Source organism: Crocuta crocuta, unplaced genomic scaffold (assembly GCF_008692635.1).
Source record: "Crocuta crocuta isolate KB4526 unplaced genomic scaffold, BGI_CrCroc_1.0 scaffold130, whole genome shotgun sequence".
Taxonomy (NCBI): domain Eukaryota; kingdom Metazoa; phylum Chordata; class Mammalia; order Carnivora; family Hyaenidae; genus Crocuta; species Crocuta crocuta.
In genome coordinates this window covers 17448954-17469295 of record NW_027527920.1, presented here as the reverse complement: position 1 = coordinate 17469295, position 20342 = coordinate 17448954, and the positions used below count along the sequence as shown (strand labels likewise).

Genomic DNA, 20342 nt, shown 5'->3' with positions numbered 1-20342 from the left:
CTGCAGCGGATTTCTACTAGTGGTTAATGATTTTACAAAGCCTTACAGGGTAAAGGCTCTCTCCTGCTGATTTATGAGATGTTTCTTTCAACCATGCTTCTCTAGTAACTCTATGCAAGGGAGAAAAAGCAAAAGGCCACAGTGAAGGTTTTCTGGGATTTGCCATCTAAAAGCTTTTATTCTTCCAAAGAAAGAAAGTTATGACCTTTGACATTGTGCTATGGTGCCAAAGAAACTGCTCATAAAAGTATGTCAGTAATGAAGCAGAAATCAATAACTTCATTTAATCTAGTGAATTATTATGTAGTGGGACACAATATGTTTGAAGAAGCAAATGTCTTTATCTTACTAATGACACCTATGTTGCTGTTTCATTTAGATGAAAGTTTTGTTTCTCTGTCTTATATATTTAAAAATCATCATAATTTTCACTATCACATAGGAAAATATCCAGGATTTTAAAGTTAACAGGAAACTTTTTTTTCCTCAAAAGAAAACAACCCTGTAAAAATTCATCCAAGTTTTTAATGCAATATCTTCACTGACCTTCTCAAATATGGACATATACATTTATGAAGATAGATCTCTGAAGAGTCAATTACTTTTCATACGTAATTTTATACATGCATACATATAAAACTGGTTTTACAAACATACACACTTTTAAGCCACTATATTAGTTAGACTGCATATTAAAATTGAATAACTGAAGTGCTTAGAAAATCATAGTCCCAAAAACACCAAAAACAAGGGTTGGGGGACTGACTACCTTGAAATTTACTCTCTAGCAACACCAAAAAGCTTATTATTCCACACATACCATGTTGTTTCTCACTACTGTAACTTATTGAATTATCCATTCCCCTCATTTAACTAAAATCTAGTTTTCCTTTAAAGTTTAGCTTAGACATCACTTCCACAAGGACCTGTTTTTAAGTGCCCCTCACTCTCTACTCCAGACTTGGAGATGCATAAGGAGGTATTCAGAGGTGAAGTGTCATGATGTCTGTAACTTTTTTAGAAAGAAGGATGAAGTAAATGTGGCAAATGTTAGTTAACATCTGGGAATCTAGGTGAAAGGTATTCTGGGATTCATTCTATCCTTCCACTTCTTTGTAGATCTGAAAATTTTCAACATAAAAAATTGGAGAAAATAACACCACATATACAACTCTGCTAGGAGCACACTCTACTATTGCACAACCAACTGTATTAGTTATTACTTACATATGAATTCTCTTCTCCCCCTAACCAATCAGTGAAATCAGAGACTATTTTTTATTAACTGCAGCATTCTCAGGACCTAGCAGAGTAGGCTTTCAATAAATATTTGTCAAAGAAATGAATGATAGTCCTAAATCATAAATAACCCTAAACACAAAATTCCCAATCAGTAAGTATTGTTTTAGTGTCTACAACGTGCCAAGAATCTGGGGGCTCTGGCAGTAGAAGGGAGTATCACTGAAGGTCACTGAAAAATCTCATTAACTAACATGGGGACGAGATAATAAAGAAAGACAGAAATGCAGTTAGGAGGGATGATGAAAACTAAAATGAAGAGAGCCGGGATTATACAGAGAAATTAAGTTAGGTAGTTGGGAACTAAATCCTCAAAGATCAGGCATGTCATTTGTAAGGTACAAGGAGATTCTTTAAGATTCCATCCTCATTTCATTTCTTACAAAAGAGCAGACAGTGAATGTAGATGCTATTTTCCACTAAAAACACATAGAAATGCTACAAGGAATATATTTAAAATAATATCACCACCACTAACAAAATTTCAAGGTCAAGGTCAGAGTAGTAAACTTTGGCCTGATGTTATGATGCTCCAGATGTGGCCACAGGCATCTGGAAAGAGGAAGTGCATTTGTTCCATCACAACACAACTAATGGAGGCCTGAAGTTGGGATCTGGAAAGCAGTTAGAGAAAGGGTCAGTAGAAAAACTCACTCACTAGCCAGATTAGAAATAAGGAGGCTTAATTGTCGATGAGAAAAAAAATGTTTACTATGACAAATATAAACGCCTGGCCTATTTCACACAATTGTGTAAAATGTAAATTTATAGAACTAATGTAGAGCGTCAAAAAATTAACCCCAAAACTGGTTTGTGATCAGTGGAACCCAAGGGGCACCAAACAGAAACACTTCCATAATACAGGATACAGTAAGCCTTACCAAAGATGAGGTCATAATAAAAAATTTAAAATCACTAAGGAACCAATCTTCCATAAGGGAAAAGTACCAGACAAAAAAGGAGGCTGACACCTCAAGAACTTGAGGTAATAGCACAGTTGAAGGAAATTGTAAGATAATAAAATATTTAAAATCATGAAACAAAACACAAAGATAAAAGCATTGGCAATGAATAAGATCTTGTTCCTCAGGTGCTCAAACTTTAAAATGAAAATAATACTATCACATAAAATTATAATAAGGATTAAATAAATTAAATACATGTAAAGTGCATAGAAAATGATCCTCCCCCCACACAGCTGGTATTCTCTATTATTATCTGGCAGTAAATGTTAGCTGCCACATGATTTCACTCATAAGTGGAATTTAAGAAACAAAACAATTATAGAGGGGAAAAAGAGAGAAGAAAACCAAGAAATACACTCTTAACTATACAGAACAAACTGATGGTTTTCAGAGGGAAGGTGGGTTGGGGACAGATTAAATAGGTGATGAGGATTAAGGAATGTACTTATTTTGGTAAGCACCAGATGTTGTATATAAGTGTTGAGTCACTAAACTGTACACCTGAAACTACTATTATACTGTTAACTGGAATTTAAACGAAAACTTACAAAAAATTAAAAAATAAAAGCCATAGGGAAGAACATACAAATGTGCAAAAGAAAAGAAAAGGATAGGTGAACAGAGCCTAAGAGACATGTGGGACCCCAATAAGCAGACCAACATATGCACTGTGAGAGTTCTAGGAGTAGAGAGAGAGAGAAGAGACACAAAGAATATTTGAGGAAATAATGGCTGAAAACTTTACAAATTTGATGAAAGAAGTGAATCTACATACCAAACAAAGTCCATTAATTCAAGTAGGATAAATTAAAAGAGATCCACAAAGAAATACATTTATAATCAAACTACTACTGCAAGAAAAAACAATCTTGAAAATAGCAAAAAAGAAGAAGCTCATCATATCTTACTTTTCCACAATAAGATTAACAGTTGATTTCTCATCCAAGACCATGGGAGCCAGAAGAGAGTGGGATGACATATTTAAAGAGACATAAAAAACTGTAAAACAGGAAATCCATATCCAGTCAAACTGTTCTTCAGAAATGAGGGAGATCTGAAGACTTCCCAGATAAATGAATGCCAAGCCAGCTTATCCCACTAGACCTGCCCTACAAGAAATGCTAAAGTGAGTCCTTCAGGTTGAAATGAAAGGATAACAGACAGTAATTCAAAGCTATATAAAGAAATAAAGATTTCCAATAAATGTAACTAAATAGGGAAATATTAAAGTCAACAATATTCTATTTTTTGGACTGTACCTCCATTTTTTTATTTCCTACATAATTTAAAGACAAATGTATAAAAATAATTACAAATATCTATTATTGGACACACATGTATAAAGATGTAATATATCATAATAACATAAAATGAGAGGCTTAACTTCATAGAAGAATGAAATTAAGGCAGCATCACTTCAAACTAGATTGTTAAAATATAGAATATTAAGAGTAATATCTATGGTAACCACAAATATCTAAAATATATACACCAAAGGAAATGAGAAGGCAGTCACAATGGTTCATTAACCAAAATCAACTAAATACAAAAAAGAATGTAGTAGTGGAAGAAAAAAGAGACAAAAAGGTACAAGACATAGAGAAATAAACAGCAAAATGTCAGAAATCCTTCTTTATCAGTAAATATATTAACTGTAAATGGAGTAAAGTCTCCATCAAAAGGCAGAGGTTGGAAGAATGGACTTAAAAATCCAGATCTAACTATATGTGGTCTATAAGAGATTCACTTTATAGCCAATGACACAAATAGGTTGAAAGTGAAAGGATAGGAAAAGATACTCCATGCAAATGATAACCTAAAGAGAGCTGGTGGCTGTACCAGTAGCAGACAAAATAGACTTTAAGTAAAAAACCATTACAAGAGACAAAGAAGGACATTACTTACTAATAAAAAAGTCAATTCATTGAGAACATACAACAATTATAAACATATGTGCACCAAATAACAGAGTTGAGCTATATACATATAAAACCATACATATATAAAAATATAATACATATATAAATATTATATACACACATATATATAGCAAACACTGACAGAATTGAGGGAGTAATAAAATAGTTGGAGACTTCAGTACAGCACATTGAACAATGGATAGAACATTTAGACAGAAGAACAATATGGAAATAGAGGACTTGAACAATACTGTATACTAACTAGATTTAATAGGCATATAAAGACACTCTACCCAGTAAGAGAACACATATTCTCCTCAAGTATACATGGAACATTCTCAAGGACACACCGTATGTTTAGTTATAAAACAAGTCTCAAACCATTTTTTAAGATTAAATTCCTATAAGGTATCTTCTCCAATTATAATGGAACGAAGTTAGAAGTAAAAAGCACAGAAGGAAAACTGGAAAACTCACATGCACGTGGAAATTAAACAACACACTATTAGTCAAGGGGTTAAGGAAGAAATAATCAAAAGATATTAAGAAGGAATTTAAATTTTTAAATTTTTTTTTTTTTAAGAGAAAGAGAGCAAGCTGGGGAGGGGCAGACAGAAAGAAAGGGAGAGAGAAATCCCGAGCAGGCTCTGCATTGTCAGCACAGAGCCCAATGCAGGTCTCAAGCTTCCAAACCATGAGATCATGACCTGAGCCAAAACTGAGAGTTAGATGACTAAGCCACCCAAGCATCCCGATAATAAGAAAATTTTAAAAAGAAAGAAAAAAAATATGTGATACAAATGAATATGACAATACAACACACCAAAGCTTACAGACTTTTGGTGGCAGCAGTGCTCAGATCTGTAAGCTGTTAAAGCTTATGTTAAATAAGAAACAATTCTCAAATCTATAATCTTAACTACATCTTGAAGAACAAGAAAAAATAAAAACTAAACCCAAAGCTAATAGAAGGAAGAAAAGAATCAAGATTAGAATGGAGATAAATAAAATAGAGGCTATAAAAACAACAAAGACAATCAACAGAAACAACAATTGATTCCTTAAAAAGATGAACAAAACTGACCAATGGTGAACTAGACTGACAAAGGAAAAAAAAGAAAAAGAAAGGAGACATAAAGAAGTGAAAATGGGGAAAAGTACTACCAACTTTACAAAATAAAAAAGATTATGAGATAACATTATGAATAATTATACACCAACAATTTAGATAACCTATATGAAATGTACAAATTCTAAAAACATACAAATTATCTAAATGACTCAAAAGGTAATTAAAAATGCCAATAGCCTTATAATGAGTAAAGACACTGAACCAGTAATCAAAAGCCTCCTAACTAAGAAAAGTCCAGGGCAAAATGGCTTCACTGGTGAATTCTGCCAAACATTTATATTAGAATTAATACAAATCTTCACAAACTCTCTCAACAAACAGAAGAGGAGAGAACTCTTCCTAACTCATTCTATGAGTCCAACTCTAATGTCAAGTCCAGATACACATCACAAGAAAATTACAGACCATCTTTATGAATATAGATGCAAAATATCAACAAACTATTAGCAAAATGAATCTAATATCATATTTAAAAGACTGTATTGACCAAGTGAGATTTATTCCAGTGACATTTATCCCAAGAATTCAAGGCAGTTCAACAGCAACAAAAAAATCAATTAGTAGACTTTCAGGGGGCTACAACAGTCAAAATAGTCTTAAGAAATAAAAATTTAGAATATTCACACTTTCTAATTTAAAACTTACTTCACACTGCAATAATTAAAATAGTATGGTACTGGCATAAAAGTAGACATACAGCCCAATGGAAGAGTCCAGAAATAAATTCTATATATCTATGGCTAATGGATTTCAATAAGGGTGTCAAGTGCATTCAATAAGGAATGAACAGGGATGCCTGGTGGCGCAGTCTGTTAAATGTGCAATTCTTGATTTCCACTGGGGTCATGATCTCATAGGTCATGGGATCAAGCTCCGCATTCAGCTCTGTGTTGAGCATGAAGCCTATGTAAGATTTTCTCTCTCTCTCTCTCCCCCTTTCCCCTGCTTGTGCTCTCCTAATAAAAAAATAGTAATAATAAAAATAAGGAATAAATAGTCTCTTCAATGAACAGTGCTGGGACCATTGGATTTCCACATGCAAAAGTGTGAAGTTGGACTCCTAACACTGGATTTGGTAATGGATTCTTGGGTATAAAAAGCACAAGCAACAAAAGAAAAAATAAATTGGATTTAATCAAAATTAAAAAGTCTGTGCATCAAAGGACAGTATCCAGAAAATGATCAAGAAAGTGAAATGACAAAATACAGAACTGGAGAAAGTATTTGCAAATCATAGAATTGGTAAGGGTTTAATATCCAGAATATATAAAAAAACTATTATAATCCAACAATAACAACAACCACCACAACAAAAATCAACAACCTAATTTTAAAAAACGGGCAGTAGATTTTTCTCCAAAAAAAAAAAATTTTACAAATGGCTAATAAATACATGAAAAGATCACTAGTCATTAGGGAAATGCAAATCAAAGCCACAATGAGATAACACTTCACACTTACCATGGGATAATGATAATAATAAGGAAAATAACAAGTGTGGTGAGGCCATAAAAAACTTAAATCCCTTGCACATTGTTGGTACGAATAAAAAATGGTCCAGGGAGTATGGTAAACTATTAGGTAGCTCCCCAAAAGGTTAAATGTAGAATTACCACATGATCTACCATTTCCACTCCTAGGCATATGCCCAAAAAAGTGAAAACAGGGACTCAGATACTTCTATGCCATGTTCACTGCAGAATTACTCACAATAGCTGAAAGACAGAACAATCCAATTGTCCATCAACAGATGATGAGACTAACATAATATGGTGTATCATACAACAGAATCTTATTCAACCATGAAAATGAAGTACTGATACGTACTACAACATGGATGAACCTTGAAAATATTATGCTAAGTGAAAGAAACCAGACACAAACTCCACAAATTGTACAATTCTATTTTTCAGATATGTCCAGAACAGGCAAATCTATAGAGACAGAAATCAGATTAGTGGTTCCAGGGTACAGGTGAAGAGCCAACTGGGAGGTGTGGGGTTTCTTTTTGGGCTGATGGATATATTCTTGAATTAGATAGTTGTAATAGATGCATAAAGCCCACTGAATTATATACACTTTCAAAAGGTGAAATTTGTGATCAATGAATTCTAGCTCAATAAAGCTGCTACTGAAAAAAATTTCCATGCTAGACATAGGTTATCTTTCCAGGAGATAATAATAATAACACATAATCAACCATTTATTTAAATCTCAACCACTTTTTTCTTTTTAAAATGTTTGTTTATTTTGAGAGCGAGTGTGTGTGTGTGTGTGAGAGAGAGAGAGAGAGAAAGAGAGTGAGAGTGAGCGAGTGAGCAGGGGAGGGAGAGAGAGAAGAGGAGGAGAGAGAATCCCAAGTAGGCTCCATACTGTTAGCACAGAGCCCAACTGCAGCTGGATCTCACAAACCATGAGATCATGGCCTGGGTTGAAATCAAAAGTCAGATACTTAACCAACTGAGCCACCTAGGCACCACAAATCTCAACCTTTTGACTATGAAAGAGCCTCACTCCAAGGATGTTATTTAAATATACAGTGAAATTCACTGTTTTTGCTCAAACTTCCATATGTACAAATAAATCAACAATTGCTAACTCTAACAGGACTGGAGCACAATCTCCCTGCAATGAGGTTATACACAGGAAAAGAAATTCCATGAAGTGTCACAATACATTTAAAATAAAAACACATTAGTGATTATTTCAAAATTGCCTATTTACATCATCATCAACAAAACCTTATACAAATATAGTAGTAAAAGGTGAGTTGAGCAATGATAAAGTCATACTTTTTTTTTCTGAGAGAGAGAGAGAGAGCAAGCTTGTGAGCAGGGGAGGGAGACTGAGGATCCAAAATGGGCTCTGCACAACAGCAGTGAGCCCAAAGTGGGGTAGGGGAGCTTAAACTCACAAACCGAGAGATACTGACCTGAGCAGAAGTTGGATGCTCAACTGACTGAGCTATTCGGGTGCCCCAAGTCATACTTTTTTTTAGTCATACTTTTAAAAAAAAATTATTTATTTACTTTTGAAAGAAAAAGCACAGGCAAGCACAAGAGAGTATGAGCAAGGGAAGGGCAGAGAGAGAAGGAGAGACAGAGAATCCCAAACAGGCCCCATGCTGTCAATACAGAGCCAGACAGGGCTGGATCTCATGAACCACAAGATCAAGACCTGAGCCTAAACCAAGAGTTGAACGACTAAGCCATCCAGGCACCCCAAAGTCATACTTTCAAAATAATTATTAAGAAATTAAAGAAGTGTCTTTAATCCCAGGGTCAGTTCCACTACCATTCTCTTTTCTGTATTATGGACTGGATAAGATATATTTGAATACAGAAAGATACATTTCCACATAATACACAGGAGAAAATATTTAATTTTTTTAAACGTTTACTTATTTTTGAGAGACAGAGCAAGAACAGGGGAGTGGAGAGAGTGACAGAAACACAGAATCCAAAGCAGGCTCCAGGCTCTGAGCTGTCAGCACAGAGCCCAACATAGGGCTCAAACCCATGAACTGTGAGATCATGACCTGAGCCGAAGTAAGACACTTAACCAACTGAGCCATCCAGATGTCCCAGAAAATCTTTATTTAAACACTACAAATTTATGACTAGACTCAGCAAACCTGAGCTCTGGTTCCAGATCTAGTGCCTGTACCCCTTGGCAAGGCAGTTATGTCCTTCCAGCTTCATGTTCCTTATGTGCAAAATAGACATTTCTAGGACTACAAGTGTGATCTTAACTCATGCTGGAGGAAAGCAAAATGATACTGCAAGACAAATTAGGGAGCAAGGACTCTCTACTGACTACAGGTTTCAGAAAATCTTCTCTTCAAAATGTTCACGGCCAGTATCTTAACAAATCTTTAAAAAGTCTGGAGATCAGTATAAAAATAATAATGTATTTTTTCTTTGTCTTACTTTCCATTTTTAAAAAATGTCATCCCCTTCTGAAAATGGATTAACAGGGTAAAACTCCTGATTGTCAGCTTCTTTCTGTCCTGAGAAGAGTCAATTCTAATATAAGAAACCAGTCACTTCTCTATTGATCAACTGTGGATTCACTTGAAATTTTTCGGTGTACCATTTTCTAAGCAGTAAAATTCTCTCCCTGAATATCATAGCTTCCAAGTTGACATCTGGCGGACTGAAAATTCAACTTAAATTTCACCAAGTTTCTCCTACTGGCATGCTATCTTTCATGTATTATCACAGATTCCTAAAAAGGTGGTAAATCATCCAGGTAAAGATTCTTGCAGGTTTAGAAGAAATCATATTCCATCCCTGGGATAACTTTAATAATCTTTTCTGGCAAAACTTTTTGGTAATCTTGCTGCTTTACTGAGGTTGACCCCTCAAGTAAAACTATGATAAAAGTATTACTAGGACAGTTTTCCTAGTGGAAATGTGGCTTTCTTGAACAAATAAAAAGTGAGCCTTACTTTAAAAAAAACAGTAAATACATTTAACTGTTAAAGTTATTTAAGAAAAGCTGTGATCTCTCTTTTAAAAAGAAGTACCAAAATGGCAATACTAACATCACAGCATTTTTTCCTATTATATATTCAGTTGGAGGTCAATATTTTAATTGGAGTTACTGTAAATACAATCAGAGTGACTCAAGCTAACTCAGTTTGAAGGCTGGGGGAAAAATTAAATAATCTATTTCTACTGAAACACTAATACATTAGCAAAACTCTGTTAAGATGAAATTAGCACTATGTTTTTAAAACGCTGAGTCAATAAGCATCAGAATACACTATTAATTGTTAGCAAACCCAGACACATTTGTGAAGTTCCACCTTTCATATACTATGTCAACCTTCAAAGATCCCAACTATTCCCAACTGCATGGCAAGAGTATGAATTCTTGGGGCGCCTGGGTGGCTCAGTCAGTTGAGCATCCAACTTCGGCTCAGGTCATGATCTCGCGGTTTGTGGGTTTGAGCCCCGCATCGGGCTCTGTGCTGACAGCTAGTTCAGAACCTGGAGCCTGCTTCAGATTCTGTGTCTCCCTCTCTCTCTGACCTTCCCATGCTCACGCTGTCTCTCTCTCTCTCGGAAACAAATAGAACATTTAAAAAAATTTTAAAAAGTACGAATTCTTAAAAGTACCAAGTTAAATAATGGTCAAGCTATTTTAATTTTTTCTCAATGACTTAAATCATTCTCTTACAATGTATGACTGGACTCAGTCTTATAAAAATATAATTTATTGGCCATTTACTTAGAATTACAGTAACCAAATTACAAAAATAAGTGTTCTGTGTTGCTCAACATCCATTCCCCCTCCTTTCTTCCCCAGCTACCCAGTTTCACAGATAAGACAGGTAGGGATCAAAATGATTAAAGGATTTGTCTACAGTCAAATGAGTCACCAGCAATGGAGAAGAAATAAGTGATTGGCTCTTTGGTCTTTTGTGCTTCTGGTTTTCCACCGCTGCTCCAAGCAACTCAACTAAAAAATATGGCAGCAGTGGGGCACTTGGGTGACGAATCGATTAAGCATCTGACTCTATTTCAGCTCAGATTACGATCTCAGAGTTCATGGGATTGAGCCCTGCGGCAGGCTCTGCACTGATAGCCTGGAGCCTGCTTGGGATTTTCTCTCTCTCTCAAAAATTAATACATACACATTAAAAAAACAACAACAACAAAGAACCAGGCTTGTTCGGTTCACTTACAATATACAGCAGCACTAAGAATATTTATGAGCTATTGGCACCTTTCAATTTCAAATTTCTGACTACAAAAATAGGAAAACAAGAACCGAAGAACACTAAAATTCTATTTTGACATGGCTCTTATTTTCCTTAAATATAAGGAAATCTCTTCTAATTTGAACTGATGATTAGTTCTACTCCAAGTATTTTTTTGAAGTAGAACACACGAAGACAATGTTCAGCCATTCCTTCTCGGCACTAAAGACACTCATGAAAAGATTATGCTTTATCCTTCATCCATCTCAATGGCCACGTGGGCCACCAGTGGCTACTGGCCTGTACAGATGGCCAACTGCATATAGAAACATTAACTAGCATAAATAGGTAACTAAAACAAAGGCAAACACAAAGAGTGATACTTTGAGAAAGATAAAGAGTATGAAATCCCCACCCACTACTACTAAGTAATCTAAAGTAAGTAGTACTTCAAGTACTTCACAACAGCCATTCAAAAATTTGCCTGCAACTTCTTGTGTATTAGTTAACATACTATAGTCTCTAATTCTTTTCCCTTTACTTACTCTTGATGCCCTCTCAAGACACTACCATCTTTCCATCATTATCTAGGGAAAGTTAAATTGTTTCTACCCAGAGTAAATCTATGGTTCCACTGAGTCAGCTGAAAAGATTTCTGTTAACCATTAACCCAAAGAACCACCTACCACACAACAAATGTTATTCTCTGGGCTGTTAATATCATACAGTTTTACTTGTCTCCATGCAGAGCATCACGAAAGATGTTCTTTAAAATTTACCACAGATGGAGATTTATCACATTTTTCAACTTTGATGCCCATCACATCAAGAAAATAAAATGCACTGTGTAAACAGGGTTAACTGCAATTTGCACTTACTCTTTGACTAGATACTTCAAGAAAAGATCTAAATACGAAATCAAAATGAATGATCCTATAGAAGGGTGAAGTCTTAATAGCAGGTTTAAATGTACCATGTGTGTGAATAAGGAATGGAGAGATGACATCACTCCCGCTTAAGACAAAAAATGACCCAAACACATTTTCTTAAAAGAGCTTCCTTTACAATACTTAAAAATAGTAACTACTTATCCAATCAATATATTTAGCGCTGTTAACATTCAAAAAAGGAGATTATCAAGTATAAGATAGACACCTTAAAATAACCAATGGCCCAGAAGTTTTCTACCTCTTTCAGAAACATCAGTAGTTCTCAACGAGGGGTGGTTTTGCTTCCCCAAACACATTTTTTGGCTTTCACAACTAGGAAGGGGTGCTCCTGGCATCTGGTATGTACAGGCCAAGGAGGCTGATGCACATCCTACACTGCATACAACAGCTTCCAAAGTGAATTATCTAGCCCCAAATGTCAACTGCACCAAAGATGAGAAATTCTGAGAAATGCAAAACACAGTGGAAATACAGTATCTTTTTGTTTTTGTTATTGTTTTTTAAAGTTGGTGGAGTGAAGGATCCATTTTGAGTAGTACCAAAAAGATTACACAATAATAAAAAGGCCATTTTGGAGGATTTCTCCAAAAGAATATGATTTAGAGAAAGTAGTCTATATAAAGCATCATTAAAAAAAAAACTATCACACTATTCTAAACTGGGATTTACTATTGTTTCATAAAGTAAATTTTTAAAAGAAAATTTGCCTTTCATCAGTCCTTAGAAATAAGCCCAGTGAAGACACAAGTTTGAAACCAGAACCCTGACCATGATTGTATTCTCTATTAGTCACAAATGCTAAAGCTATAAAAATATATATATACACATAAACATGAGTAAAGGGCAAACCCTCCAGAAACTGAAAAAATAAACATTTTTAATTGATGCCTTTTGCTCAGCCTATAAGAATTTGGCTTTTAAAGCTCATCAAAAGCAGTTTCTGAGAACCAGAGGTTAAAAAAAGAAAAAAGGAATGTAAAAGTCAGGAAAGTATTTGTCAGATTAGTGTCAGAGACCTTTGTGAGGATGACACCTTTATCCTCTGCAATACATATCCCTGGAGCAATTCACTTGGCTTCAGAATGATAGCCACTGGAGGTAAGTTAGTACATTTTTACCTTTTTTGCAAAAAAGGTAAAAGTTGACATCACCCTTGTCAACTGCTGACCATGAGCTTGCACTGTACAGATTATCATGTTAAGGCAACTGCCAATATTGTTTCAATGATCACAACTGTGTCTTCTTCTTCCTCTCTTATTTACCAAATTTAAATGATGAATTAAAAAAATGTTTTACTAAAGAATCTGGACAATCAGAAGTATTAAAATAGTACTAACTGAAAGTGAAAACTTAACTTGGGGTATAATTTTTGAGTTTTCTCTTCAAACATCTCCATAACCATAGCTGTTCTTAAAATTCAAGTATGATCCAAAAAAAAATGTCTAACATTACTATTTTTCAAATAAATAGTAACTGCCAATTTAAAAGCTGAAAGTAATCAATCCTAATTGAGCAAATCTGCCTATGAGAGATAAACATCATCTCTCAAAATTGTAGTCAGAAATATTAGGCTTTTCCAAAAAGTAACTTCAAATACATTTATTTATTAATCGAAATGCTCCTTCAACCTAACACCTTGTTTAAAAGATTTAGCTGTTTTTGTGTTTTGCTTGTTTTTTGTTGTTGCTATTGGGGTTTTTTTGGTGTTTTTTTAAATTGCTCTAGACTCCATCAAAAGGCCCAGCTGTTAAATTCAGGAGCAATGACAACAAATCCCTTGGCAAACAACAGCTGAGAGTGAGACCTTTTCTTGAGAATAATCAGAGATAGTTGACAAAAGAGGGCATACCAAATGCCCTTTCAAGATTCCATTAAGAAGCTGAACAGAAATAAAACCAACACATTTATATACATCTTAAAGCAAATTATAACTCTACCCCTCAGTGGATCCTGCTTGGTTGTAAAATAAAACATCCAACAACTTTGAACAACAGTGAGACAGTGTTCCAGGTTTCTGAAGATGAGAAATGATCCTCACGAATCAAGTGCAAGGTGGGAAAAACTGGTTCCATTACCTGATAAACCTTTTAAGCAGACAGACTTAAAAGAATTAAATGTCATTGTATATAAGCCTGTAGAACTCTGTGTGCTTTTACTTCTCGGAAGCAATTTTTAGATGGTCAATTTTTAAGTTAAACATATACTTTTGAACTATCACCCCTTCTCTTTAAAGATGATTTTTCTTGGATCCCAGAAAGCATCATCTAAACCTTATCTACAGTGTTGTCAGACTGGTCTCTCTCAATGCCTCAGTTGTCTTACTTTTCTGAAATCAAATGACCTCTACTTTTGTTATTACTCTTGAATTAGAGCTTAAAGTGATTGAGCACACATGTAAGAAATGATCTCCTTTACAGCATCTACAAATCTCAAAAAAAAAAAGTGGCAGTGTAGCAAAATCTTCCCCATTTTGGGTCCCTGATCATTAATAAAAGTCAAAATCTAGGCTAATACTCTCACAGTTCTTATCTTTCTCTTTTCAACCAGCCACCTAATTTTTTTTTTAACATGAATCATTAAATGTTCTCAATATACGTGAACTCACTTCCAGATCAACTTTGGGGTATCATTTATGTATTACTCTTCAAAATAGAAACCACACTCATAGAACAGTTTTTCATTAGTCTAACAACAACAACAACAACAACAACCCTTTCAAGTGTCATCTCCATTTAAACCGAAGTGATAAACATTTTATCCATGGAAAATAAACTACATCCTTTCAAAGGAAATACTATTGCTAAGTAAAGGTGTAGAAACAGACTCCCTCCCCCCGAACTCTGCGGATGCCAAAACTAACCTCAAAATTTTGGGGGAAAAAAACACCAACAACATAAAGTTACAATACTATGGTCTTCCAGTTACAAATGCTCACTGAAAAAATGATTTTTCACCCAAGCGAACAGTCCTGAAATACCTAAGAAATATTAGCCAGCTTTATGTTCCCTTTCCTTCTATCCTAAGACTTCAATTTCCACCTTTTATGGAAAGGAAATAAACAACTAGCTTCCTGTTCAATCACTAGCTTACAGCCAGTCTTTTACACATCACAGAACACAACCGCCTCCTCCTTGACTTCTCTCAAATGTCTCTTATCTTAATTTAAACTTGTTGAAATATGAGACCATTTTACAACACTAATGCTTTCCGATCAAATTCATCTTACTTTAATGCTAAGAATGCAAGAAACATCAAAATGTCCATGGATTATTTCCTATTCCTAAAATATTTAAATTAAATTATTTACATAGTGAAGACTTAGAAACCGTGACAGTGAAAATTCGATTTGCCAAAAGCTAAAAATACTGAAATTTATAGGAAACCACTTAATCCTCTGTTCTTACTATGGCATACAACTAGAAAAGGGGCCTCCCACATACTCCCCTTTCTATCCTAATTTCATGAAAATGTAAAACGGCTAAAATGCCTATCAATAAAAAGGATTATCTTTTTAAAAAACCTAAATATTACTTTAACCCTATACTTTCCTTTAAAAATGGGATGCCTTAGAAAAACTAAGTTAGACAAATTCTTTTGTGCTTGGATGAACAACAGGAAAGCAAAGCCTCCAGGCCTTTGGGGAGGAACCTTGTCCCTGCAGCCAGCTCTGATGTGCTTGGGAGATAAGGCTCCATAGTGACACTTAAGGAAAGGCCTGTTCACATTTGAATTTCTGCATTCCTCAAGAACAATTCATGGCAATAACTAACTTTGCAGAAGAGCTACATGAAAGCTTTGGCCAATGAATGAGGGTCATCTGCTCTTTATCACAAGGGTAAACCTCATCCTGGCCAGTTTCTAACCTTTTAACCCTGTGAATTCCTAATTTACACATGAATAATGGAATTCTTGCCTAGAGTGCAACTTTCAGCTTCTAGTTCCTAAGTTTAGAAACCAAGACTTGATTGCCTGTGTGTTAAAAATCTAAACTTGCGCAGATTAAAGTTTTAGATTTTCAGATGCTGTATTACACTTCTGAACCAAAAGATATGCTTGCTGACAAATCTTTGATTAGAAAATAAAAAGAACACACTTGCACCCTGCTGCTATCAATAACTAGGAGAGAACTAGCTTTAAAAAAAAAAAAAGCAAAACAGAATGTCCATTTAATGCCTATTCTCTCTCTGTTTAATATGTATAATGTCTTTACCCTGAACATAGGATAAAGTCATTTGAACCCACATCATTGGACACTGCTTCTTAAATATCAAAACTAACTTTGTGAATTCAGAATCTCTAAGATGTCTCATATTTCTAAAGAAAAACCTAAAACTGCTATGCATTAATTTTAAATCTATAATACTGAATGCAATTTCATAGCAAAATATCTCCGCAGAGTTAAATAAAATGTGTGCCTATGAAGTGTGGTCCCTGTAACTGACTACAGCTGACACTGAACAGCAAAGCAACGTTCTACATAGTTTCACCAGAAAGTTTTTTTTCACTCATATGAAAACAACCTCACTACAATACCTTTCAAAATGATTCAAGTCTAATATTTATTATTTTTTACAAAGTTACAAAAATCAAAAGATGCTCAAAAAGCCAATACTAACATTCGTTTCACTGTTAATAGCACTTGCTCTGCTATTCAGACTTCAAAGCTGTGTGTGTGTGTTCAAGGTATTTCTGGGCGCCCTAAAATTTTTTTTGTCAGGCTTCTAAGGAGGTCCTGGAAATCCTGTGTGGCCATGATAGATGCTTCATCCTTTCAAGGCCCATCCGCCTCCTTCCACCTTCCTACCCTGCCCCTCTCCTCTCCAGCAAAGAAATACAAGCTACAGCTCCTGGGGATGAAATACTTTCCACAAATTGGAAAAGGTGAAAAGCTTACAGCTCGATAGAACAACTTCATGTCACACAAAAATTAAATGAACTGAATATAAGCATAAAAAGCACATTATCCTGAATAACAGCACTGTACAGAAACAACATCACTCAACAACAACAAAATGATTATTGGCCAGTGATTATGGCAAACAAAAGAGAAAGTTTATCAGAAATTCTGAGCTTTTTGCTATTCTGGGGAAGCGCTAAAATTAGAAACTTTTCTACTTTTCTGACACGTTTCAATATAAACATATTTGCTTGCAACTTACTTTCTACAATTAATCATTATTGCACAAATAAAATAAATACAAATACAATGGTGGTATATATATGGACATATGCTTTAAAATAGTTAAAGTCACCTAGAAAACCCCTGCCAATACCTCCCTAAATTTCAACTGTATAGACCCTGAGGAAACTATTTCATCAAGATTAAGTTTTTATCTCAAGGGCTCCCCCTTCCTATTGTTCATCCTGTAAATGATCAATTTGTTGGTGTAGCACAAAACCTATCTTTTGTGGATCAACAAGAGAATGTAGCTACTAGGATGTCTGTGAAAACTGGTTTTAAGATTTACATGGTCTATTGTCATTTTGAGTACTGCATGTTTGATCCCGAGAAGATGGAAAGCCTCAGTGGGAATAAGGAGATCCCTATCTATCTTAGGCCCATCTTTACACTCAACAGATCAGATCAGCCACCAAGCACTGGATCACTTGGACAAATGGCTGATCTGATGGGGCTGTTAATACAAAGGAAATCATTAGACAGCAAACTTTATGACAACTGGAATAAAGGGGGGCAGATCTGGTTTAAATCCATTAGGCATAATATGGAAATGGCCTTAACCTCTTTCTCTCCCAGCAGAAAAAGACTAGGAATACTTCAAAGGCTTGAGAGTTACTGACCAATGCCCTCTCTACAATTAAAAAGCAAGTTGAGTGATCTTAAAGCACTCAGAGAAGTGGAAGGTTGGGCTTTAAGAAAGATTTAGCACTCAAGGGCTATCTACAAAGCAGGAAGATTTGCTTGTGATTTTAAAATTTTAATTAATATATGAAAGATGAGATTTTAGAACTTTTGCTGTTTTAGCCAAACTTTTACAACCAACTCTTCCCATAGTGTGAAACACTTAAATTAATATAAAGCACTTCTACAGATTTAAGTGTCCTAAACCGAACCTGACTTTTGTTCTTAATCACTAATCAAACTTATTTTTGTCTCAGATTTTTCTGCATGCTTTAGTTAGCATCAACTACTATCTCCAGGTAATTCTTAATGTTTGTGTGATTTTTAAGGTTAGCACATAGTATATAAAAAAATCATCAAAATGTAGCAATGAAAAGTGTCAAACAATGAAGAATTTAAACACTTACTTGACAACGTAAGATGTGCTTTTTGACTAAGAATGGCTCCATATTTGTTCATTGCCAAGCACTGATAAAATCCTTCATCAGACTGCTCTCCTCGCTTGCCTTCCACTTCACTGATGTATAAAGAGCTGTTAGACAGAACCTGGATCCGTTTATTTTCAGACACTTTTGCTCCATTTTTCAACCATGTGACCTTAATAGGAACTTCTCCATGAGCCTGGCAATCTAAAACGACTGGGTCCTTTCTTGTGACAGTTACATCCTGTGGCTCTTTTATAAAAAACAGTTCACTAAAGCACCACACTCCTATAAGGAAAAAAAAGTGGGGGCATATCCAGAATTATAGGTATAAAATCATTTCTTAACACACCATGGTAAAACATATATGCAGGGTATAACATGACAAAGTTTAACAAACCATATTAGTTACCTTATAAACACCTTAATAAATGAATCTAATGTTCAGCAAACCTTTGCAACAAATTGGAAAAATCACCTTTTACATCTACTGTAAAAGCATAGGGAAGATTTCATGATCTTCTCTGCCTTGTAAGAATCTTGTTCTCAAGTTCCTTGCTAGAGTATCAAAATCATCAGGAAAGCACACGCTGTTTGCTACTTTTACAAGCTTGTCAAAAAGATCTTGAACAGAGTAAGTCGTAAAAGTCTAATTTTACAAGAAATCATTAGCAAAACTCCAACTCTGTGAACAAGCAAGTTTATTTCCTTGTCCCTTGAAGTGTTTTGGACCCCTTGGCACCTACTCCTTTGGGAAGTGCATTTATCTTTCATGACAAATTACAAGTTTGCATTTTTATATCTGTCTTTTTACAGCAAGGACTCTATCTCCTCTCCTTGAAAGAGATCCATTTACTTAATATCTGAGGAGTAAGGTAGGTATTTAATGGACAATCAACTTCGAAATGTTGGTAACTCTTGCTGATTGTACTCAGTGGGTGATCGGATTAGAAAACTTTTATTTCTTTTTATTTTCTTTCTTTCTTTTTTTTAGAACCACCAACTGCTGGAAAATAAAGTGCATGACTAATTGGTCCTAACTGTCTAATAGGGATAGGAGATTGCTTAATCAACCAATACACATTTTTACGAGAGCAGAGGAAAGGCTTTATCCTAAGCATACACATTATCCCTGCCAGAAGGCATGGGATGACCACCTAATACGCTGTCACCTCTTGCATTCTGCGCAAAGGCCTGCGAAAAGTCTGGCATATCGATTGGGGAGTGTCAGGAGTTTGGGAACATTTCATCTTCCTTCTGATGTTCTGAATCCATGATTACAAATTCCCGGGATTGATCTGTTTCTCATCAAGGGAGGTCCTCGGAAACCTCACACACTAGTCATACTCCCACGCTGGGGCTTCGGACCTCAAACGTGTGCCTGGGACTACGCAAGCGACCCTAACAGCCCAGCGCTGCAAGGACCGCTCCGGAAGGCGCCCATTGTGTTTCCGAGTCACATCTGACTTTGATCCTTTTCTCATGTTAACAGAAAGCTAATTCCTCCAGAAAAGACAAAAGTTTGGGGGTTTGTAACCTGTAAATAAATAAAATAACCCATTCTCCTGAACGTCTCTCCTCCCTGCCTCCTGCAACACATCCACTTTACACGTTTTATCTCTTTGAGGATAAACCAACACCGACGCAAACGAAAAAAATTAGTTCATCCAAATTGGCACAAGGCTAACCTGGAGTTTGGGATCCTCACATTCGTACACACTTCAGGCCCTCCCCAAAGCACCTGGCTACAAGAGGGGAAAAAAATCCTATTTAAATACCTTCCTCCCCTCTGGAGCACAAATCAGCCAAGCACCTTCCAACCCTCTTGTCTTTGCAATTCCACCCCTGCCGTCCCCTCCTCTCTTGATCTGGATCCGGGAAAATGGGCGCACTCTGGGTGCTGACCCGGACGCTGAGTTCACCTATTCTCTCCCCAGCCCTAAAACGTGGAGGAAAACTCCACTGCAAAAAGGGGAAGCCGCGAGAAACCGCGGCGCCCCCTGCGTGGCGAGGCTACCACTAAGGAAACAATATAAATAAAGCCACGTGCGCCGCGGCGGCCCCGGCGGGCGGCGCGGAACTGCGGCT

General features: G+C 35.7%; 1 protein-coding gene across 1 annotated transcript in view; it reads right to left on the bottom strand.

Annotated features, from left to right (window-relative positions):
- PRTG (protogenin) overlaps positions 1–20342 on the bottom strand; it is a 117701-nt gene that overhangs the window by 96927 nt on the left and 432 nt on the right. The window contains exon 2 of the mRNA XM_077748915.1: positions 18240–18542. Coding sequence (XP_077605041.1) covers positions 18240–18542 — 303 coding nt within the window. The remainder of the gene's footprint in view (positions 1–18239; positions 18543–20342) is intronic.